Source organism: Acipenser ruthenus, chromosome 15, assembly GCF_902713425.1.
Source record: "Acipenser ruthenus chromosome 15, fAciRut3.2 maternal haplotype, whole genome shotgun sequence".
NCBI lineage: Eukaryota > Metazoa > Chordata > Actinopteri > Acipenseriformes > Acipenseridae > Acipenser > Acipenser ruthenus.
Window position 1 is genome coordinate 24858473 of NC_081203.1, and position 23507 is coordinate 24881979.

Below are 23507 nucleotides of genomic sequence, written 5' to 3' on the forward strand. Positions count from 1 at the left end.
ATTTATACTTTAGTTTACTGTTTAAACCTTTACAGCCTTAGTTAACAATTGGTATTTTGTGTACCAAGCTTATGAATTCAGTTTTTTTTTCCAATTCAATCTTTATTGTATTCTCAGAAAAGCATTTAAAAAGCAAGGATGTACATTTATTATTTTTTAATCGGCACCAGTTTAGCTTGACTAGACCTATTCTTTAAAATGACACACAACGGCTAAGTAAAAATCACATTTATTTATGTACTTTGACATCTTAAATATGAACATGTGACAAACTACAGTACAGAGAGCAAGTGTAGTTGTTTGTTTTAAATAACAGGTATGATGCGAGTGGTTCCGTTTTTCACACTTTCTGTATTTTATATATTTCTTTGTATCCACAAGCTGTTTTAGAATCCTTTCCAAAAGGCACAATGCACTCACAGCGGCCTCAGCTCCCCACTAAATGAATGTACAAACACAGAAATGGACAGGGGACTGGAGCTTTAACATAATATCAATATTAAATCCCATTATACAGTGCAATGTCCTCAATACAGTCGTGCCCCATAACCAAAAGTCTGTTTAATGCCCTCAAAGTAGTAGCGCTTCCAGCCGTCTTTTGTTCTGTCTTCTTCGTTCACTGGAACTCCTTTACAGTCTACTTTTAGCTCAGTCTCTCCACTTTGGTCAACAAAATGGATTGTTATATTTGCATAATGTTCTAGGAAAAGTAAGGAAACACCAGTTAATATTTAATGTATGTATTCAAAATAAAAGTTAACTTTTTTAAAACAACAACACAGGACATGAGAAAACCAGTACTTACCAGTAGGCCAAGTCTTAAACCTCCATTTCATACCAATCTTCTGTTCTGGAACCTGAAAAAAACAACAATTATTTTAGCCAAGATAAACTTGTTTACATTTTCTGTGCTTATGCACTGCCGTGAACTAATGTAATCTTTCATATTCAATAAGAAACTGTCAAAAAATAATTAAAAAACAAAATCGGCATTCACCAGTTCTAAGAATTCACCAGTGACGTTCCCCTCCAGCAGCTTGAATTTGCCTCCTTTTTCCGCATCCACAACCGCAGCAGAGTGTGTGAAACCCTGCACCAGCTGGGGGAGGGGGAGGGGGTACAAAAGAGAAATTATTGAGTTGTTTCTTGATAATTTTACAACATAAAACTTGTTTCGTCTTAAACAATTATCTTGATTCTTGTAGCGAGTCAAAGATAGCTATGGCTTCCTGGAATACATGAAACTAATGCTCGATGTGTCTCTGTGCCACATTGGTTCCTTTACATGCAGCATTAGAAACGAAAGAGGATGGTTTAAAAAAAAAAAAAAAAACAGTAACATGGAATATTTTAGCAGGGTGAAGCAGTATCCAAAATGACAGAGGAAACAATACTTGTCGTTGAAAAAATAACCAGAGCTTTATGACAAGGCCATCACAATTATAAAGATACGGATTTGAAAGATAACATATGGGAGTCCACTTCAAAGGAACTGGATAAGCCTGGTGTGTATGATTTATTGCCATATATGTTGAAATACCATCAGAGAAGACCCTCATAATTACCACATTATGTTGACGAATAGGTACCAGTCTTGATCATAGTTTTGTCAATAGCAATTTTGAACAGTTGTATAGATCTGGCAGTTTTTAAACCTGTAGCATTGCCTCTGTGTCAATTCTGGTGTGTACGGTCATGTCACTGCCAAAGTGTCTTGTTGCCAATTTAAAAATCGCATCACGTCTGGTGTGTGGAGCCATCTGGTGTGTGGAGAACTTTAACTGTATTAAGTTCAAGGCTGTCAGACTGCAGCATAGGAGTCATGCCAAGCTCTCACTTCTCAAACAATTGCTGAAGCAAGTGGCCTTATGCAATCACAGTGAAATTCCAACCACTCGCCTCACTGAACATGCACATTGTCTCCAAATAGATCCCCCCACCCCTACACACCTGCATCAAGATCCAAGAGCAAAATAATATTAAATAGAAATGTGAATGAAACATTTACCTCCTGCGTCACAAAGACTCTATAGATCTCCTCAGGGGGGGCTGGGAAATGGTCCTTTAAACTGAACTTGCAGGTGGGAATCTTCACTCCAGCACTGGTCTTGGAAGCTGCATTACCTGAAGCAGGCTGTCCAAACAGAAATTAAGTGAGAAAGTCAGTGAACTAACACAGACAAACACATACCTGACAGACTAGTACTATCAATTATTTTAAAAAAATATTTTACACACAATTTCAGATTCACCTAATTTTGCTTAATTAAAAAAAAAAAAATCTTAAGTGAAAAAAGTAGTAGTGAAAAACTTGATAATTCAGTTTCAGTTTAAAAAGACTGTATTTGGTTGGTAAAATGAATCAAGCATAGGTTACTAAAAAAAAAAAAAAAAAAAAAAGTAGATAATCTAGTTTTTCCAGGGCATTCCTCAATTACATTATGAGGTGTTCTTCCTGTTTGTTTAAAATCACCTCTTTACAGGTGAACTAAGTACACCCGAAATCACCCCAAATGCCCACCAAACTTAACATTAGAGTTTGTGTCAAGTAAAACAGTTAAATGTACACACTTAGTGAATGCAACGTGCAGTCAATTCAGTGGTTACCTGAGCTTTATCCACTTTGGGTGCAGCCTGTGCTCCTGCATCTTTGCTCAGGTCATTAATTGTAGGCAAGATCATACCTTGAGTGAACTCTGGAATTGAAAATGAATAAAATAGGTCATTTTTCTACATTACAATATAAAAACATGATTGGAAAAGCCGAATGACGGATGCAAACATATTTTGTTTTAAAATATGAAAAATACTTCCATGGGATTATTGTTATAGTTTTTTTTGAAATTGGAATAAAAAAATACATTTTACAAATTCTGACTTAAGAGAAAAGTAAAAAAAAAAAAGAAAGCAAATAACCAAAACCTGTTGGCCAAAAAAAATGCTTTGTCGAAACAAAATCTTTGAGAATGTTATCTTGCTATTGTGCTCATATTGAGAGTGCAGTAGGAGCTGTTGCTAACACACACCTGTTCTTAGCGCATCCATGTACATTCCCATCGTTTCTCTAATTTTTTTTACACCTTCTTTCTTCATCAGTGCTGTGAGATCTGTTTCAGGTTCATCTTTTCCAAGAGAGACGGCTATCTATTTAAAAAAAAAATGCGAGACAGACTCAAAACAGGAAATCAACATCACCCCTATCAGGGGCTCTTAATTCAGACTTAAACTAAATTGTTATTTTTCTGTAATCAGGTTTCAAGTTAGGTAGATCCTGGAGGTACTCCTGCACAGTAGACCTACAGAAATTCTCAACTGCTATAGTTGACCCATGCTTTTTTATTGTAATAAATAGAAGTAAATAATGAGAATACTTACAGCAAACTAACTATTTATTATGGCACTAGTTTGGACCAGAAAGGAGTAGTGCTTTTGAATTTACTTAATTTACACCATTTAATGATTGCAGATCAAACAGTGAACATTTTTTAAGAGACATACTACCGGACAATCAATAGGAGTGTGTTGATCTCAATTAACCATTTTATAAACACTTACATCCAAGTCATCCATGTCATTTTCATCTGACAAGTTGGCAATCTCCACATTCCCTTTGTATTTTATTCCAGACTTTGCTGTACCTGTTAAAAAAAGTAAGAATGTGTTATTTTGACTTTCTGCTCGTGCAAAAAGACTACCTTATGCTTCGTTTATATGACATACTTCCCATTTCCACTTGCTGTAACCAGATTGATCAAGTTGCTTTAGAAATAGACCTTTCGAAAATGTTCCTGTCAGATACACTTACCGGTCCATGTCATTTTAAGGTTCCACTCATAAAAGAAAATGAGTTTTCCTTTCCGGTTGTTGATAGAGGCCTCTCCCTCCACCTTGCTGACTTCTGTCACCTCGCAGCTCCCATCTTCATTCTCCACCCGCACTGCCAGCAACAGCTCCTTCAGCTTGTCCGACGACCAATTTGTTGCATCTCTCTCTGTCCTGCACACAAAATGGGGTTAAAAGAAAGTAAATTCCATTTGAAGCGAACAGCAACACCAGTCCTGGAGAATAAAGTTATTGATGTTTGAAAGTTGTTCAAATCTCCCAGTGAAATACATTGGATAGTTGACTCTCCTGACTTTGTTGTAATTATTGCAACCCCATAGCACAAAACTAAGCAGTGACCCCACCCCCCATTTTATGTTGCTATTTCATGGTCAAACCCACCGGGTCTTTCACTGAAAATTGTAAAACAATTCTTAATGTTATAACTATATCTGAACAGTTGCCTTTAAAAGAACAGCACAATCCCGCATTGCCCATCCCTGCTACTGTAGCTTGACCTTGGTTTAAAATACAAGCAGAAGATTAATGGCCTTTTCCCTTTTATCATTTGTTTTGTTAATACTAAATAGCTATGCCAGCAAAACATACTGCTGTGAAATTTCTCCTCAAATAACCCTGTTACTGTAACATGGGACGGTTGAGAGGAAACTACACCAAGAACACTTCTGCTGCCACCTTCATATTGCTTTTATACAGTAGGTGAACACCTTCAAGCTTGTTTAATTCTTTATAAACCTACAGTATGCTAATGTTCCTGTGCTGTCATTTTAATATTATTGTTACTTTAAAACATAGATAATAAAAAGAATTATGCCTCGGAATACTGTAGATCCATTCCATTTAAGGTACACAATAAAACTCTGCCTCCAGGGTTCTCCCCAGGAATTCTGTATAGCGGGGTGGCACAGCATTATAGCCGGGAGCACTTTTAAAGGCAGTTTGTTACTTATCAGTAACCTTTAAAATTTGGCCAATTGTTTCATGCCAGTAAATTTCATTTTAGTTTGAATCTAACTTCATAGGTCAAGAAACATACATTATACCTAATGTAGCAAATTGCAACACAAGATGGGAATATTTTGTCTTTGATCATTTGTTGATGAATTAGTGAATGCCAATTTAGTATTTGTAAGACTAAATGGAGTCAACTAATGGAAGTCAGACCTCAAAAAGAAACAACTGAAGCCTTTATAAGGAAACGCCTTATAGCTCAGTTGGTTGTATGCAGTTTTTCCAGCTATATCGCAATTTGCTTGTAACCAAGTGTATTTAAAAAAAGAACAGTTGACAGACAAATGTGTTATTTAGTAGCAGTCCTTTTTATCAATTTAGTCTGGCTGCCACTGTAAAGGCTTTTCAAATTCTTATTATGCAATATGTTTAATATGTGCCATTTTCAATTACACTTCAAATGTGTCCTGTTTCAAATCATGAGTGCCTCAACATGAATGAACAGCCTCTCAAACAAACATTTTATTTTAATTTAATAATCTTCAAAATCGCTAATGCAGGACGAATCCGGTCATTGTTAAATTGTGTTGCGGTAAAAATAAAGGTGGCTACTCATTGTCAGTTCTGATCCATTCCCATGATTTGTTCGGCACTAACTGTAGAATTATCTGCTGCCTCTGTCCTCCGTGTTAACTGAAATCCTTAGGAACACTATCCTTTAGCAATACTAAGTATGCTTCTTGACACTTTCTGAAAATATTTTGTAGGGGTTTGCAGTTAACCTTGGAAAGGTATTCAGATGGCTGTACAGTAACTTCTTTTGTATCTATTTTAAAGTGCCTGTCTAGACATGGTAAACTGAAAACCAGCAGAAATCTTTTTACCATTGCTTAGGAGTTTAACTACATTTCAAAACAGGGCAGAAAACGCATAATACTTATTATTAAACAGATTATTTAAACAAGGGATGATTGCCTACAGGAGCACTTCATCCCCAACGAACACGAATCTGACTCGACTTACTGATATTGTTTACAGTGTGTTGCGTTTGGAGGTACGGGGATAGCACAGCTCCGCAGTGGTTATTATTTTTGTGTTATGGTAATATCAGAGAGAGAGATATTCTTCCTGTAATTAAAAAACCCATTTAAATTGGGTTTGGTATATAAAGCAAGCTTCAGTACACGCAGGACAGTTACTATTTATATAATTACAGTAACTGCTGCAATTACAGAAACGACCAGAGATTAACTTTGTAAAATATATGACGTCAAACATCTATGCTGGATCATAGATACCTAGTTATATGGGACAATTAATTGATATGCAGTCCCCTGCCAATCCACGCCTGGGACAACAGGGAGCTATTTTTATAAACGTTTACATCTCCCCCACGCAAGCCACGATCTTCTCACTTACACTATGGCAGTCAAGCCATGTGTATAACACGCCATGTTCTATCTTCATATTATGGTAAAGAAAAAAAAATCGCCACACAACACACCGTATAGAATCTTATAAATATTCCGTTTGCTGTGTTGTCTTACCAGTGCCAGTTATTGACATTGGTTGCATCGGCTCTCTCCTCCACGATCCAGCGAGGGTCTCCTTTTCCCCACTTGGCCATAACGGAAAAAGTCTCTATCGCAACGGAAAGCCAACAAAAGAACAATCTAAACGAACAAATAAATAATATAAAGCTCTACAGGGATGTCTGACCTATGTCTCTTTTTGCTCTTTGTTTCAAATATATTAATAATCTGTACTATCTCTTACTGCCCTTTTCTAGAACTCCGGCTCTTTTCTTCTTACTCTCTCGCCGACTCGCCGTAGAAATGACTGGAAACAGACCGGCATTGAGAGTCACCAGAGTTCTGCTCCCCCTATCCACATCCGCAAACCATACAATCAATAGTTCCGTTCTGTAGACAACGCGTTTTCTAGCCTATTCTGGAACCTTCCTAATGGAGCAAGAGATTCTGAAAGTGACGCCATCCTGAGTCAGTCAGAAATGTAAATAAACTTTTGAGAAACCAGAGCCAACATGGGGGGGGATACAGTTTCTTTATTGCAGAAACCTTGAATTAATCGAGGACAGAAATGACGTTCCATAGTGATGCAGTAGTGTATTAGTACTTTAGTACTGTAAGTATCGCAGCGAATGCAATGGTAGTAGCCGTTTGAAACGCCTCAAAAAAAAAAAAAAAAAGATGCTGTACTAGTGTAGCTTTTTGTGGAAGAACTGATTACAAAATGTTACAAAATAAGTAAAATAAATATACATTTAAAAAATGTATGTAATATTGTTTTTTTTTTTTTTTACACAGGAAATAGGATCAGACATAATTCCTTGCAAGGTCATCCACGCTTTAAAATTATTATTATTATTATTATTATTATTATTATTATTATTATTATTATTGTAGTTGTTGCTGTTGTAGGTGCCTTTTTTTGTTGTGTTGTTATGCCGTGTTATGTTTTTTATTCAGAATGTGGGTGCTTTTACCGAAATATTTAACTATAAATTAAAACAACAGTCAATACATTTCCGTATTCTTTGACTCTGGGTGGAGCTTTGATTTTTGACAGCTGCGATCAAAAAACCAATACAACTCTCGAAATGCAAGGCTGACGTACAAGGAAGTTGTGCTCACAGAGACTAGTGGGAGTTGTAGTTTGTATTATTTCCAAAAATGATTTATTCAATGAATTTCTATTGAAAAAGAACTACAATTCCCATAGTAGATCTATAATAATCTGATGTTATATTTGTCGGGCAGGTTAAGCATCGGGTGTTATGTAAAGGAAGGTACAGTATTTGTATGTTTTGTTCATAATAAACATGACTACGTTATATTGAAAGTGTTTTTAAACAAGTAACGGTGCCTTTTTTTTTTTTTTTTTTTTTTAACAAATGCCACTTTGGTTTGCACATAGGGGATCTATATTGGTCTTCTACACAACAATTCATTTGCTGGATGGATGCAGTCAGATTGTTATATTGTCTCTCGTCTATATTGATCTATATAGCAACACACAAAAATGTACCTAATCAGGAAAATCTATTTTTAAACTGAAGCTGTAGAAAACAAAACTTACACGGCAGGCGTGTTTTCTTGTGTGGATATACCGCAAATCCTAGACTAGTTGAAGTTCAAACAGTACCAGAATACCTGTTAATAAATCAAATAATAGCAAATACATCACAAACCATGACACCGAAAAAAAAGTCAGTAAAATAATTAAAAAGCGTGTCCAAATGTGCTATGTAATGTAATTTGGTGACAACGAATATACAGGGACTATTGATTTAGTTAACGAAACTAAAACAATCTTAAAACAGCACGTCAAATCTCGATTACCAACAGTATTCTCTTCTTGAACTTTCAGATGCTCAGAAATAAACCTGACGAAGATGACTACTGGAACAGTTCAAAGTGTAATGCCTTCACGTTTGACGATGATGATGAATTCTCCCAGGTACTGTAACGTTATGTAAGAAATAAAATAAGGGTGTGTGAATCTCTCTGCCATGCACTTTTATTGAGATTCAGAACTCCTGTCACTGACGTTACATTAACATCCATGGTCACAAATATATGTGGACACTGTAAATGTAGATCTTTTAAAGACTTGAATATTTTAAAAGATCTGACCTCTCAAACATGACCCAATTTCAGGGCTTGCTTTTGTCCGTCATTGGCACCTCTGCCTCCCCTCCTTGTATAAGCCCATAACTTTAAAAATAAAATCATATTTTGATATTCTTCCTAAAATACTTCCATATGTGTTATCATCTGAGACGGTAAGGTTGGTGGCATCCAAAAAGTTTGTTTATTTGGTGTGAAATTACCCATAATAGCGATAGCTAGAGAAGCAGTAAGTGTACTTGGAGTCACACTTGTGAGTATGCAGACATCAATTATGTCATGGATTCTATTCATGAAGAAGCCTTTTATATCCCTAAAATAGACTGATACTACTTTAATTAGTAAAGAAATACACATCTGTCCTGAGGTTTCCCTCAATATCGAATATGAGAATGAACTCATAGCTTTTCTTTGTGTGTTCAGTTGAAGGAGTCGAAGAGGGCTGTGAACAGCATCTTTGTGACGGATGATGAAGATGATGATGATGGTGTGGAGAAGGTCAGCTGGAGTGGAGAGCCAGTGGGAAGTATGTAAGAGATCTTAATGCAAAATACTGTGGGGGGTCTGCAACCTGAAGTGGTTGTAACAAAATGATTCCACAAATCGTGTACAGGGGTGTTTCTACACTGGGTTTGTTTTTAATGAAAATATGTTTGCTGTAACACGTGCTTCTTTCTAAACTGCACATTAGAGAGGTATGTAGCTAATGAAAGTGCAAAGCAGGTATTATTAACATCATTATTTTGTTAGCTGCAGTGTGTAATAGACCCATTATATTACTGTTACATTCTTGTAGTTTTGTTTTAAAATAAACAATTCAGTAATATTAAATGAAATGAACTTAAGGTTAGGCATTGTATTCTTTAGTGTTTTGTGTTGTTAAAGGTATAATAACAAGTCCTTTAAAAATTAAATGTATGTGTATAAGGCTGCCAGCGTGCAGCATTTATGTGTGTTGTGTCTAATAAAGCGTGTAAAGTGTGTGTCTAAAATTACCCTGAAATGAGTCTTAAAATATAACTTGTATTACTATACAATTAATAGTTTACAATAACATCTGTATTTGACATTTCACAATGGTTAAATGGTTAAAAAAAATAACCAAGCTCATTATATAAAGTGTTTTTTTTGTTTATTCTTCCTGTTGTTTATTCACAGGTATCTCCTGGTCCATCAAAGAGACTGCTTCCACTCACAGGACGACAGGAGAAGGGCGAGATTATGGCTTCCCGAAGATCGAGACTACAGCCCAGATTCCCTCCTTGCCCAAACAAGGATCCAGTTATTCCTTAAGCAGCTTATTTAAAGGTTTTGCCTTATTTGTATCATAAGATGGCCATGCAGGTTCTGGATTAAAATAACTGGAGGTGCAATCAGAACATGATATCTGGAAGGTTATCCCTGATTGGGGTCTCTGAGTGGCTCTCCTGGTAAAAGCAGGGCCATGTGGAGTGCGGGGTTGTCATACAGTCAAGGGAGCGCAGGTTTGCGTCCTGGCTGTGCGAAGACACCGGTCTTCGCTGGGGATTCAGGAGGTAGTGTCGCATTGGCTGTGGCGCCCCCGTGGGTTAAATCCAGCAAAACCGTGCAGCGGACCCTACACATTGTTAGTTCTTGGGACCTACTCATTAAAATGCATCTAATCTTAGTTCTGTACTTAGGTATATTTATTATTCTGTACTTAGGTATATTTACATGTAACATTGAGCCTAGGTAACCTAGCAACAGACCTATTGTAGTTTTACACACAAAAAGTACCGAGAGCAGTTTCCTTCTACAATTCAGTGACGTCCAGTTTAAAGAAGCCACTACCTGGCAGTGGTGGGTTTGAGGGTAGCATTTTAATACAAATCTTGCTGCTTAGTTCATTAGGCGATCCATTTTTTTTATTGCTCGGTAGATTCATGTAAAAATAAAATATCACCATAATCAAGCAAGGGTAAAATATGGCTCTTAATTAATATGATTTCTTCTTTGGAGCGTAATCCTTTTTGAGCTAAAAAACAAAAACAATACCCATCTTAATATGAATTGTACATTCAGGATCTTTGACATTTTTTAAATACCAGTTGAACTGTTTCTATTCAGATGCCCCTGAGTACACTGTAATCAGTATATTGAGGACATCTGAGTAAAAGCAGCGCAATTGGTACTACTGTGAAACCTACTATTAAATAATAGGAATTTAAATATTGCTAATCAGTGGATTGTTTTTGTTTTTAGGACGGAGCAAACTTGGGAATTTCCAGGTACTTTCGGATTGTAAGTAGCACTGAACCCTATCCTTATGAAAAAGACGTCAGTGTGGAAACTTGATGCTACCATATCTATACTGACTATAGGAGGTTCTTCATAGTAAAGGTCAATTTCTGATATCAGGTATTCGCAGGGTATCCATGGGTTACCGGTCTGGATGTGTATTTACAATTTTTAAAAGGATATTAAGGTATTGTACAAAACTGTGCCAGCTCTAAAAATGACTTTGTTGCCATTTAAATTGCATAACCTATTTGCAAGCATGGAAAGTAGATTTGCAAACCAACTATGTTTGTATGTTTTCCAAATATACTAGTTGTTTAAAGTATTAATAAACAGTAACTGAATCAGAGCTCTCATAATGTACATCAAGTGTTCTTTATTGCTTTATTCCTGGTCAGTGCAAAAAAAAGAAAATTAAAAAAAATAAACACCTTCCATCTTACTTCTATTTTAAAGCTACCAACGACCCCTCTCTTAGAAGTTTTGCCCCAGAGCTGCGAAAACCAAAGTCTGAATACAAGGTAAGGATGTTAATATTTTCACGTAACGTACATATGTCATTAATAGCGTCTTTATTTTATTTTACAGTTTGAGCATGTTGTGGTTTTTTCTGTGTTGACAACTGTGCTGTGTTGTTTTAGGACTACATTAGTGACTGGAGTCCAGAAGATACAGTCAGAAGGATGCAAAAGGGCAAGGTAAGAACTCTCAATCATGTTACTCAACATGCCTAAATCGGAGAATGCTACTAGACAATAGCCATCATTATATCTTTGCCAACGCACATCATCAATAAAAAGGGCTTGGGATGGGCTGTGAGGCAGACATCAAGGCACTCCAACAACAGCAGGCAATGCAAGTTGTTTTCTGAGTGCTCAGTGTGGCCACCAGTAACTGTGGGATTAAATCATGACAATAGCGCCCCTCTGGTTTTATATACTATAAAAAGACTGTTTTGTTCTGTTAGAGGTGGCTGTTTACCTTGGAAGACAAAGGTTCCTATTTTAATTATTGAAACAGTGGCAGTTTTTATATCTGCAGCTGTTGAGTTAAATTGAATAGCTGCCTAAAATTTGACTTCTGCTCCAACCTCCCTCCAACCTTTGGTCATGTTTCTCATCCCTGTTCAATGTTCTGCTGTAGCCGTACTCTCTTGAGAGTTTCCGCTCCCTGAAGGATAAGCTGCTGCTCCTGGATGAAGCCGTCCAAATACACGACGGCAACGTCATCACAGCTGTGAGTGTCCCTGCCTTAATGTCCCTCCTCCTTCTGTGATGTCACTGCTATAGGAGGCTCTGTATCAAACATTCCACAGTTCAAGTATGGTGCTTATACTGCGTCAGGTTCAGTTTTTACTTTGAGATAAAAGGGATTCTAACATCACCAACAATCTTGGACCGACTATAATATAGTATTTCACTGCTGAAGCCATGTCATGATGCTTTACATAGAGAAATCTGAATAGCAATTAAAAAAAATTAAAAAATATAAAGAAAACCAAAAAAAAACCCCACTGAATCTTAAATCAGAATGCCCCCTTTAGCTTTAGTTAAAATGTTCTGAATATTAATTATTGACAGGTATGGAATTCAAATTCACTCCTCAGAGTAACCTTTTATACCAGAACGAATCTGTGATTATGATTGACCACTTCATCCAACTAACATTGTGATCCCTCCTGTCTGTTTTGCAGGTTTTGATTTTTTTAAAGAAATCGTTAAGTAAAGGTAAGCATGCTGTATTCTTTAAATTATCCCGGATAAGAAATTAACCAGTTGCTGACTCCTATTTTGTCTTTTTGATTATTGGATGTTCTCCCATGATTTGAGAAACCATGAAATCTTACAGGCATAACATGGAACAAGCTGAACAGTTCCTCGTATTAAGCTGTTGATTTTGATTTTCCTGTTGCTATAAAATAGCTTTTCAACAGTGTCGTCCTTAAACCAAGTATAGGGTATAATGGTATTCTCAATGGAGGATTTACTTTCATATACTTACTTTTAGTCAAATATATAGGTTTTTTTTTGTTTGTTTGTTTGTTTTTTTTAATTCTATTAACACTTTATAGAGCATTCCTTTTTTTTTTTTTTTTTTTTTTAATATGTAGTCATCGGCAATGGATTTTTTACCCAATTTTTTACCCAATTTGAATTGCCAATTGTATGTATTGATCTCGGTCCACCGCTGCAACCGCCGCACCGACTTCGCGAAACGGCGGCAGACACACGCGTCCTCCGAAACATGCCCTGCCAAGCCGCCTTTTTTCGCACTGCAGGTCCACAGCGAAGCCATCAGACCTATAGTGCCGGAGGACAAACACATATCTGAATGGCTCCACAGCAGACCCGGAGGCACCCTGTCAGCCACAGGAGTCGCTGGTGTGCGGTAAACCGAGGACTACCCTGCCGGCCTGAGCCCTCCCTACCCGGGCGGCGCTCAGCCAATTGTGCCCCCTGGGAACTCCTGGTCACGGTTGGCAAATGACATAGCCTGGATACGAACCAGCGATCTCCATGCTTTAGGGTGCGTCCTGCACTCCACGTGGAGCGCCTTTACTGGATGATCCCCCTTTATAGAGCATTCCTGAAGACAATCTACAAACTTAATTGGACATGAAATGAGTTTTAGAAACACTTTATTGCTTCTAATTGTGTTTTTTGTGATCTGTTTTTCTTACATTTTCTTTCAGAAATCCTGTTTCGGGAGTTGGTGTCAAGACAAATCGCACTGCAGCATTTTATCCACTTTCTGAAGGAAGCAGGAGAACAAAAACTACTTCTGGAACTGCTTAAGTAAGCAAGTTAACCCTATTCTTACAGCCTAGTATCTCAGCCTTTACACAGGCGTAACGTTCGAGATAGAAGCAGGCCTCCACAAGAAATCAGATTGAAGTTCATTCTAAAACATGGATTAGGCTTGCTGGGCTCCATTACTGCACTTGAGGCTTGTGCAACTACTTGAAACTAAAGGTGTACAAACACAGCTTTCATTGACTTGGTATAGTACCAGATATCATTTTTCAAGTGAAAGCAGCCCACAGTTATTTTGTTAGCTAATAATGGACAGTTGCCTCACTGCTTTGATCGGCCAGTAAATCCGGATAATGAAACTGTTTGATTCCAGTTATCGTTCAGGGTTGTCATGTTGAATAATTAGTAATGCTTGACAATCGTGTAGCCTAGTTCTAACAAATACAGAGCCGCCACATAACGTGTTTCTGACTCTAAGACACAAAACCCTCAAATGGTTATGGGCACTAGTTATTTTGAGGCACAATATCTCACAGATATGTTCTGTTTGCATGCAGGACCCTAGGAAGGACGGAAGATATGGCTGTAAGTATACTTGCAGTATTGTTGCAATATTATTCCTTTTGCATTCCATTCTATATCTCCGAACTTTTATACTACATTGATCCAATAGCAAACTCGAGGGTTAAAGTGCAGTTACCTTGTGTTTCTATGTAATAAGTTCAAGTGAAATATCTTATGAAACATTTATTTAACAGTAGGGTAACTGGTGATAAAGAAAACAAAGTTAACTATATAAAAACGATATTGAAGTGGAGTGCATTGTTTTTTGAGGGTCATTGTTTTAATCTCATAATGCAGACCGGTACCAGTTCTATAGTCACAATCTGCAATAGAAAGCAAGTATCCTTATTTGCTGGTATTATATATTGTTATTTACGGGTCTATGTGAGGAATGTCTCCTTATGAGCCAGGTAGAAGGCTTGGGACAGTAAATACTCAAATACTGCAAAACTACAAAGTGACCACTAGAGGTCACCAATGTTTGGATTTGAAAACCACCTTGTGTTAGCGTCATCATAAAATGTCAATAATTGCCAAGATTATTTAAGCAGTTCCATTGAACTGTAATGTTTCATAAAGGGAGTGGTGGTGAATAGTGATGTAATTCGATTTGTTGTTGGTGATGCACCCCTGGAGAAAATAATATACAATTTTTTATTTTATTTTTTCCCCCCCGATGTGTCGTTTACAGCTGTTACAGTACAGTGAGCATTTGAATATCAAAGATGAAGTCCAAAGAAAAGACTTCCTGAAAGGCTGCATTAGGTGAGGTTATCATGAAACCTTTGTTGTGATGAATAACACATCTATGACATAGTCAAAACAACTTCTCAAAAACACTATATTTTAGTTATTAAAGTAAGAACTACTCAGAATGATAGCAAAAAAGAAAAGGGGGCAGTAGCACAAAAATGTTATGATTATGATTTCCATTACACGAGAGTAGATGTTAAAACTTCATGCTGATTTGAACTCGGCTCTCGCCAAGATAAGCACCAACTAAGACGTAGCTTTACAGTAAACTAATGTGATCCATATGTGTCTCCCTCCATTTAAGTTTCCTTCCATATGATGATGTAGATATCCTTCTGTCTGGTGTTAATGGCTGAAGTGTAATGCTGGCTCCAGGGATCAGCTTATTTTGCCTCCCTGGCGCATCAGCACACACAACGGCTGCGATGCTGGCTCCGGGGATCAACCAAAGTGCGGCCTCCCCAGCGCATCAATTCTCTTTAAATTAAAATTAATATTTGTATTCTTGTTGAAATGTCTCACAGTATCCAAATTATTTTGTTTTTAAATATGGTGGTGAATGCAGTACTTCTTGTTTGACATTTCCACAGTCCTTTCCACAGTGCAGTACATGGCCCTGGAACAAAAGAGCCATCCATAACATTTGCTTCCCCCCAAACCAACTTCATTTAACATCTAGAAATTGTGTGCAAGAGCAGTGAAAATGTAATATTGTATTATAATATGCAGCTAAGTGCATCAATACATTGTTCTGTTGGTCAGCACTTATTTATATATTTATTTTTCATGTAACATTATGTTGATCAAAGCTTTCTTCATTGTAGCTGCTTGTGAGACTGACAAGGTGGGCTTTGACTAACACAAGTTGCTGTAAATAGTTGAGTATTATTGTGTTGTTGTGTAAAGCCCTGGCTTTCCTGTTAGTCTCCCTTTTTCAGTGGACGATGCCAGTCATGTTCAGGATCACTACACGTTACTGGAGAGACAGATCATTGTAGAGGTAAGGAAGACTGTGACTCTATTGGTCATCATACTGAATTGGCTGATATGAAGTGAGCTGGGGATTAAATAACAGAGAAACTTCTGCACCTTTAAGAGCTTATCACCAGGAATCAAGATTTTCACATATAGCCCTTGTAGTGTCTGTGATGGTGCTTTGATCTTCTGCTTCCAACACTCAATGTATGTGTGACGTAGCGGAAGCTGTGGTAATGTGGAGCACATCTCCTGGCCACTCTGACCGATTTTCAGTGCTCTCTCTGTCTCTGTGTTCAAATACATTTTCTCAACCATTGCAGTTTAGTCCCCGACTTTATACCACTTAAGTTTATATGTAATGTGTTAATCCATAATTACAAAACAATCAGAAGTAAGATTGAAGTAGGGTTGCTTTGGATAAGGAAAAGCCTGAACTTTACTTGTGTTTCGTATCGTTTGGACAGGTGAATGACAAACACTTGGAGAAAGCCGGACAGACAGAGATATTCAAGAAATACCCCAGAAAAGCTTCCATTTTAAACATGCCCATCATAACCACACTCTACTACTCCTGCTTTTACCATTACGGGGAATCCGAAGTAAGTAGTTTCATTCCACCTGTGCACTGCTAGAAGCAGCGGAATGCAAGGACAGCCTACATATCCTATACATATAAAAGAATGATGTCAAATGATGGATCCATTCAGCCTGCCTCTCGGTACATCTTTAAACAGTGATGTGGCCCCCCCTGTGAAGGTATTGCCTAGTCTAGTACTTCTGTGATTTATATAAAATTTGATTTAGTTTAACAAAACTATTGCCATGCAACAGGAATGAGCAAAAGTAAAAAAAGCATTTCATTTTTAAGACCTTTAAGTGTTCTTGTTGCGTGGGGTCTCTGCTGTTTAGGGTTAGCTTGTGATTTCACATCTAGTAACTTCATCACATATAATAAACTCTCAGAAATGGAAATGCTGGGTACTACTGAGGGCTGCAGAAAGCTAACTAAGAGGCAGACAATATGGATTGAGAAATATAAAATATTAAGAGTGTTTTATGACTTTTTTCTTTTTTTTCACCTTCAAGGGAACGTACAGCAGCCCTGCAAACATCAAAAAAACTTTCAAGGTAAGTCTTGAACGGTAAAGCTTGTGGTTTCCTTTTGCTTGCTGTGCTAGATAACAAAAAAAAAGATGCACTGGTCTGTCACACAACTAAATAAAAGACAATTAAATACGTTCTATTTATTGTTCTCTTTTATAGTTTGTTATATATATATTTCAGGGGGAATAAAAGGTCACAGCCACCAATCTTTAAAAATCCTTCCTCTTGATTCCTGATGATAAGTTACAAAAAAAAAATCAGTGTCTCAGCCCTGTCTAGGGAAATTACAGGGGGTAAAAAATGTCTGTTTTAAGATTTGTGACATCAGTCTAATATTTCTCCAGGATATCTGAGAAACACAATCTCTGTTCCCGCGGGGACCTGCGTCTATCCAGTTAGGTGGAATGAAGTTTGAGTCTTGTTGTCAGTGGAGGAGCTGAACTTTCAGCCCACAATCTCCTGGTTGTTAGTACTTTGTTGACAGCTTCCTCCCTTGTGAAAAGAAGAGTTAATTCAAACTTGTTTTTTTTTCCAGATCTCAGACAAACAGTATTTATTGGCAGCACTGGGAGCCAGAGCTAAACTGAAAGCATGGAAAGATGTGGACACCCTGTTTACTACAAAGGTAATAGAAGAATATAAAATACCTTCATTTTAAATGTAGTACTGACTCCAGATATTAGCTGTTCCTTAACTTTTTTCAGTCTGTTTTATAGAATTAAATAAGTACTGTGTAGAATTAAATAGCTGGTTTTAGACTGACTCTACTGTTTTTCATTGCAGAACTGGCTGGGTTACACAAAGAAAAAAACCCCAATAGGATTTCACAGAGTTGCTGACATTCTGCATAAAAACAATGCACCAGTGCAGGTAGGCTGTTATGAACCTCTTTATTTCTAGTTTGTTAGTTAAGTTGTTTAATATGCTCAATGGGCTTAAAGAGAGTAGAGCGACTATCAGAAGTTACCCTGATCAAATATATAATGCTGATTTGTTTGAAGATATGAATTTGTATTTATTAGCCACACTTAATGTGCTTGCAGTTAACAAGATAAAGTATTTCCTGTTGTGTAGTCTCTAAATAGATCTCAAATGTGCTGTTTAGAGAGGAGCACATGTCATAGCCAACATGATATATTTTACAACACTATGTCAGGAAAACTTCTCAGTTTGCTTCCCTTATTTTCTGGAAGGCTGTCACCGTTTCACTTCCTATGCCATTTTACCTCAAGGTTGTGGCAGAAAGGAAGATGTGGCCTGAGAGCAATTTCACAAATGACAAAGGAAGTACATTACAACCTGAATGCAAGTCTTGTAAGACTGAGATTTCTTTAGACAAGTTAAGTACCAGATGTAGGCGAAATCGCAGGCTAATGGCTCCTTATGTGGAAAATCAGGCCCATAAAGTAACAAGAAAAAGAAATAACGGTACTTGTCTAGAGAGTGATGTATTTAGGTGGCTGCTGAAAAACAAAACACACAGTTTACAGTCCAGTAGTGACAACAGTAGACTTGCATCAACATGTAAAGCTAGAACTAGTAGTACTTACCTAAGGTAACATTGACCAAGTCAGGATCTGTGAAACCTGCCAGTGCTAAAACAAGCCAATAAGAAACAAAGTAGATCCTGGGTTTAAACTCGGCAGTGGACCATTAAGTTCATAGTAGTCTCATTGCCCTTGCATGTGGAGGGCATGTTCTTCAAGGTGTTCCTTATTGATTTATTTTTAAGCGTTAATTTGTTGAAGTGCAGGAGGTAAACATTCAGAATTTTTAGAATTTTGACTGTTTACTGTACCTGTACGAAATATTACATGCGGTTCTTCAGACCCATGTACAGTGCTTCATTAATCTTAGTGTTCCCCACATACATGCAGTAAATATGTCAGTCTCTCGTTATGATAGGTACCCTTCTGCCTTTCAATTCCAACCTAAGTTTTACATGGCAACCTTTTGCAGGTGCTTCAGGAGTATGTGTGTTTAGTGGATGACACTGACCTGAAGTTAAATCTAGCATCAAAGTACAAGTGCCACGATGTTATCATTGATGTAAGTACAGATCTCCTTTCCAAATTAAGTTTTATAGGTACACTATTTTTAAGGGTTGTTCATGCAACCAAAACTAAAGAAAAAACTAAATTATATATATATATATATATATATATATATATATATAATTTATATATATATATATATATATATATATATATATATATATATATATAATTTATAATTTATATATATATATATATATATATATATATATATATATATATATATATATATATATATATATATTTATTTATTTATTTATTTATTTATTGTGGCAGAGTAGGGGAGGAGGAAAATGTAGTCCAGGGGTTAGTACAAGATTACATCCCCCAGAATGCCACAGGGTTGGAGTTGACACCTGCCTGTGATTAAGCAGGCAGGTATAAAAGCAGGTCATAAATGTTTGTTAGGCTGTCTGTGTGGAGACCAAAGACCTGTGTGGATACCTGTGTGGTCAGACATAAAGAGAAGGTACTGTGTGTAACAAGTGGGTTTTGTTATCGGTAAATGGCTCAGCCGTCCGGTTCTATGATTTTAGAAATTGCAAAGTTTAGGAAGCACTCCTAGGAGGAGTTAGGCTTTTGTTTTTGTCACAGTGTTTTGTTTAAAACTTTTGTTTTAGAGTAAAGAATAAAAGTGAACGAAAGTGTTAAACTTGCAGTACTGTCCCTGGATAAGTGCTATTTCATGTTACCACTATATATATATATATATATTAATCATTATCCATTTAGAAAGTCTATTGCAAGGCTAATTTAACCCTAGCCTTTAATTTAATAAAGTTCCACTGATACATGCATTTGCCTAAACTTGGTATGGTTCTGAAATATCACGGTTCTCTTAACCGATGTATTATTCTTGTTCAGAATCACAAATGTTGCATTGCTTACATCCAGTGGGGACAGAGGCCGTACCCGCTGAACTTAAAAAAAAAAAGACGTTTAAAATGATGTTTGAGAGCCTTTTTTGTGTCCACAGGTGTCACCAGTATGTGATGACTGAAATAGAAAAATGATATACAAAATGATTCGAACACATTTTAAAATAACTGATATTTCTTAATCATGCCAAGTTTCTCACTAAATTAAAAATATACTTATGGTTTGTCTCTTAACTGTGTTAGGGTTTTGGAGCCAAGTCTGCGTTATCTTATTGTGGTTATGACAGCTACTGTCCCTGAGTGGTTGCTGACTTAAATACACTAAACTGAGTCATGGAAAACAGTTATTCACTGCTATTGAACCAAGCCGACTGCGATAAATAAAATTCCTCAGTGTGTTCAAAGTCAGTGAATATATGCCTTATAAAAGAGTTGCTTAAAAGAAAAAAAAAAAGAGAGAGAGAGAGAGAGAGAGAGAGAGAGAGAGAGAGAGAGAGAGAGAGAGAGCAAGAGACAGAGGTGCTCCTGTTTATATGCCCCATACTGTCTCGTATGGTAGTTTAGAAAGTTTTAGTTGCTGGGCCCCATACTGTTTATATGCTTTCACTGTTCTTATGTGATTTCTATGCATTGAATGAAGCTAGTTTAAATTGACTGTAGCTTACAAAATAATGTAATGAATCTTACCTGTTGTACACTTCCATTTCTTATAGATATCTGAGATGTGCAGTTTTGAAAGAAATACATGTCATAGGAAATGTTTTAAAGTGAAAATATGTTTGCTGTAACAGGTGCTACTTTCAAAACTGCACATTGAGACGTATGCAGCCAGTGGAAGTGCAAAGCAGATGAAGTTTATGGAATTATTTTATAGGAAACATAGGAATTACACGTTTAACCACAATATTTATTTATTATGATACATTTTATCAAAAGGCTATATACAGACGTGCTCAAATTTGTTGGTACCCTTACAGCTCATTGAAATAATGCTTCATTCCTTCTGAAAAGTGATGAAATTAAGCTATTTTATCATGTATACTTGCATGCCTTTGGTATGTCATAGAATAAAGCAAAGAAGCTGTGAAAAGAGATGAATTATTGCTTATTCTACAAAGATATTCTAAAATGGCCTGGACACATTTGTTGGTACCCCTTAGAAAAGATAATAAATAATTGGATTATAGTGATATTTCAAACTAATTAGTTTCTTTAATTAGTATTACACATGTCTCTAATCTTGTAATCAGTCATTCAGCCTATTTAAATGGAGAAAAGTAGTCACTGTGCTGTTTGGTATCATTGTGTGCACCACACTTAACATGGACCAGAGAAACCAAAGGAGAGAGTTGTCTGAGGAGATCAGAAAGAAAATAATAGACAAGCATGGTAAAGGTAAAGGCTACAAGACCATCTCCAAGCAGCTTGGTGTTCCTGTGACAACAGTTGCAAATATTATTAAGAAGTTTAAGGTCCATGGAACTGTAGCCAACCTCCCTGGGCGCGGCCGCAAGAGGAAAATCGACCCCAGATTGAACAGAAGGATAGTGCGAATGGTAGAAAAAGAACCAAGGTTAACTGCCAAAGAGATACAAGCTGAACTCCAAGGTGAAGGTACGTCAGTTTCTGATCGCACCATCCGTCGCTTTTTGAGCGAAAGTGGGCTCCATGGAAGAAGACCCAGGAGGACTCCACTTTTGAAAGAAAAACATAAAAAAGCCAGACTGGAATTTGCTAAAATGCATATTGACAAGCCACAATCCTTCGGGAGAATGTCCTTTGGACAGATGAGTCAAAACTGGAGCTTTTTGGCAAGTCACATCAGCTCTATGTTCACAGACGAAAAAATGAAGCTTTCAAAGAAAAGAACACCATACCTACAGTGAAACACCCAAAACACACCGCTAAAAACACCCAAGAATGGATAAGAACAAAACATTGGACTATTCTGAAGTGGCCTTCTATGAGTCCTGATCTGAATCCTATCGAACATCTATGGAAAGAGCTGAAACTTGCAGTCTGGAGAAGGCACCCATCAAACCTGAGACAGCTGGAGCAGTTTGCTCAGGAAGAGTGGGCCAAACTACCTGTTAACAGGTGCAGAAGTCTCATTGAGAGCTACAGAAAAGGTTTGATTGCAGTGATTGCCTCTAAAGGTTGTGCAACAAAATATTAGGTTAGCGGTCCCATCATTTTTGTCCATGCCATTTTCATTTGTTTTCTTATTTACAATATTATGTTGAATAAAAAATAAAAAGCAAAGTCTGATTTCTATTAAATATGGACTAAACAATGGTGGATGCCAATTACTTTTGTCAGTTTCAAGTTATTTCAGAGAAAATTGTGCATTCTTCGTTTTTTGTGGAGGGGTACCAACAAATTTGAGCACGTCTGTATATACAAACCACAAGACCCCCCCCCAACCACGCACCATGTTTGTCTTATGTGGTTCAAATATCACAGCACTGGTTAGGCAAATGACTTTCATTATTAAGGCATTAAAGGGAGGGAGGCAATACATTTTAATAAAGAGCTATTGCATAAAGCTTAAATAATATCTAAGCCTGGTTTTGATCAACTTGCTAAGATGTTGTGAATAAGCAAACAAACTAGTAATTCATAACTGAGATATTTATGTTATTCATGGTAGTATCATTGACAAAAATACATGCTAATCTTTCTCTGGATCAAAAGCTTGGTAAATCTGTCCCTCTGTGTTTCAGACAAGCTCTCAAACTCACACTCATACAGATCCACAGCAACTCATACGCACATATGCAGTACATATATAAAACCAGTAGCCTAATAATCAGGTTGCTCTGCTGTGGTTGTGAAGATCCAGTGCAGCCGGTAATTCAAGCACATCTTGGGATACTCTCGTTTCTAAACCATGTTTCATTTCTTTGTCTCAGACATACAAAGACATGAAGGACCGTCATCAGTTGATGGTGTACAGGTGCAAAGTAGACAGGAGCTCCCCAGAAGAGAGGAAGATTGATGACATCCTTAGCAACACAGTAAGCTTTCATATGGTCATGTTAACATATGATGCCCTGCTGCCTTCTTTGGTACACAGAAGACTTTGTAATGCCATTCTAATGCATAATGTCATTGGGTTTATTTGTCACAAGAAAAATCTCTTCAGGAAATAAAGGAATTTAACCTTCCTGTACGCAAATATTTTACATTCATTTTCTAAATCTAAAATTGTCAAGTGTTTTTCTGTTTGGCGAGAGAACTAACAAAAAAAAAGTTGCAGCTGCTGAGACAATAAAACCTTGTCCAACAGCTTGTTAAATACTACAGGGATAACAGACTGAGGAAACTTCTGAAATGCTAAACATTAATTATGAGTTAATATGGTAGGTCTACGGTAAAGGGATTTTATTAAAAAAAAATATATGTTTTATAAAAACCTGAATTTAACATACTTTCCAGTACAAGATGAATCTATCTGTCTGTCTGTATTCATTATTCTGTTGTCAAGTTTCCAGAATGAGATTCAAGGCATGAACTATTTTATTTTTCAGCAAATCCGATGGAAAAACTGACACTGACTGCATTGGGAAGACTGGACTAAATTGATTACAGGGACGCTGATACTTACTAATGCCAATGAGTATACTGTACATTACATGATGAGATTTTATTAATAAAGTTAAAATGTATTCACTGAATTTTATCAATTAGCAGAAATAATTAAAAAAAAAAAAAAAAAAG

At 36.8% G+C, this 23507-nt stretch overlaps 2 protein-coding genes across 5 annotated transcripts; one reads left to right on the forward strand and one right to left on the reverse strand.

Annotated features, from left to right (window-relative positions):
- Positions 1–124: 124 nt before the first annotated feature.
- Positions 125–6715, reverse strand: LOC117422333 (activator of 90 kDa heat shock protein ATPase homolog 1-like). The gene is made up of 9 exons (XM_034927477.2): positions 6342–6715; positions 3806–3996; positions 3556–3638; positions 3027–3144; positions 2608–2696; positions 2009–2134; positions 998–1099; positions 806–857; positions 125–700 (listed from the first exon to the last, which is right to left on the reverse strand). Exons 1-9 carry the CDS (start codon positions 6419–6421, stop codon positions 528–530), a joined length of 1014 nt encoding a protein of 337 aa, XP_034783368.1. The 5' UTR covers positions 6422–6715; the 3' UTR covers positions 125–527.
- LOC117422330 (spermatogenesis-defective protein 39 homolog) lies at positions 6707–23464 on the forward strand. 4 transcript variants are annotated; one of them, XM_058987583.1, is made up of 21 exons: positions 6744–6807; positions 7122–7151; positions 8185–8274; positions 8868–8970; positions 9603–9752; positions 10668–10706; positions 11160–11224; positions 11345–11401; positions 11847–11939; positions 12397–12430; positions 13396–13498; positions 14014–14041; positions 14712–14785; positions 15698–15773; positions 16216–16350; positions 16838–16879; positions 17391–17480; positions 17639–17725; positions 18815–18904; positions 22700–22804; positions 23318–23464. In XM_058987583.1, the coding sequence occupies exons 3-21, from the start codon at positions 8185–8187 to the stop codon at positions 23336–23338; spliced, it is 1482 nt and encodes a 493-aa protein (XP_058843566.1). In that variant the 5' UTR covers positions 6744–6807; positions 7122–7151; the 3' UTR covers positions 23339–23464. The 4 variants fall into 4 exon arrangements, with proteins under 4 accessions (XP_058843564.1, XP_058843566.1, XP_058843565.1 ...); XM_058987581.1 differs by lacking the exon at positions 7122–7151 and having other exon boundaries at positions 6707–6807; XM_058987582.1 differs by lacking the exon at positions 7122–7151 and having other exon boundaries at positions 6801–6939.
- The last annotated feature ends 43 nt before the right edge of the window (positions 23465–23507 follow it).

Excerpts from the sequence above, each read along its gene's own strand:
- LOC117422333 (XM_034927477.2), bottom strand. The coding sequence starts at position 6,421 with ATGGCCAAGTGGGGAAAAGGAGACCCTCGCTGGATCGTGGAGGAGAGA. Across the intron at positions 3,997-6,341 it reads AATGTCAATAACTGGCACTG|GACAGAGAGAGATGCAACAA; the intron begins GTAAGACAACAC and ends TTTTGTGTGCAG. Across the intron at positions 1,100-2,008 it reads GAGTCTTTGTGACGCAGGAG|CTGGTGCAGGGTTTCACACA; the intron begins GTAAATGTTTCA and ends CCCCTCCCCCAG.
- LOC117422330 (XM_058987581.1), top strand. The coding sequence starts at position 8,185 with ATGCTCAGAAATAAACCTGACGAAGATGACTACTGGAACAGTTCAAAG. Across the intron at positions 16,880-17,390 it reads ACATCAAAAAAACTTTCAAG|ATCTCAGACAAACAGTATTT; the intron begins GTAAGTCTTGAA and ends TTTTTTTTCCAG. Across the intron at positions 22,805-23,317 it reads ATGACATCCTTAGCAACACA|CAAATCCGATGGAAAAACTG; the intron begins GTAAGCTTTCAT and ends TTTATTTTTCAG.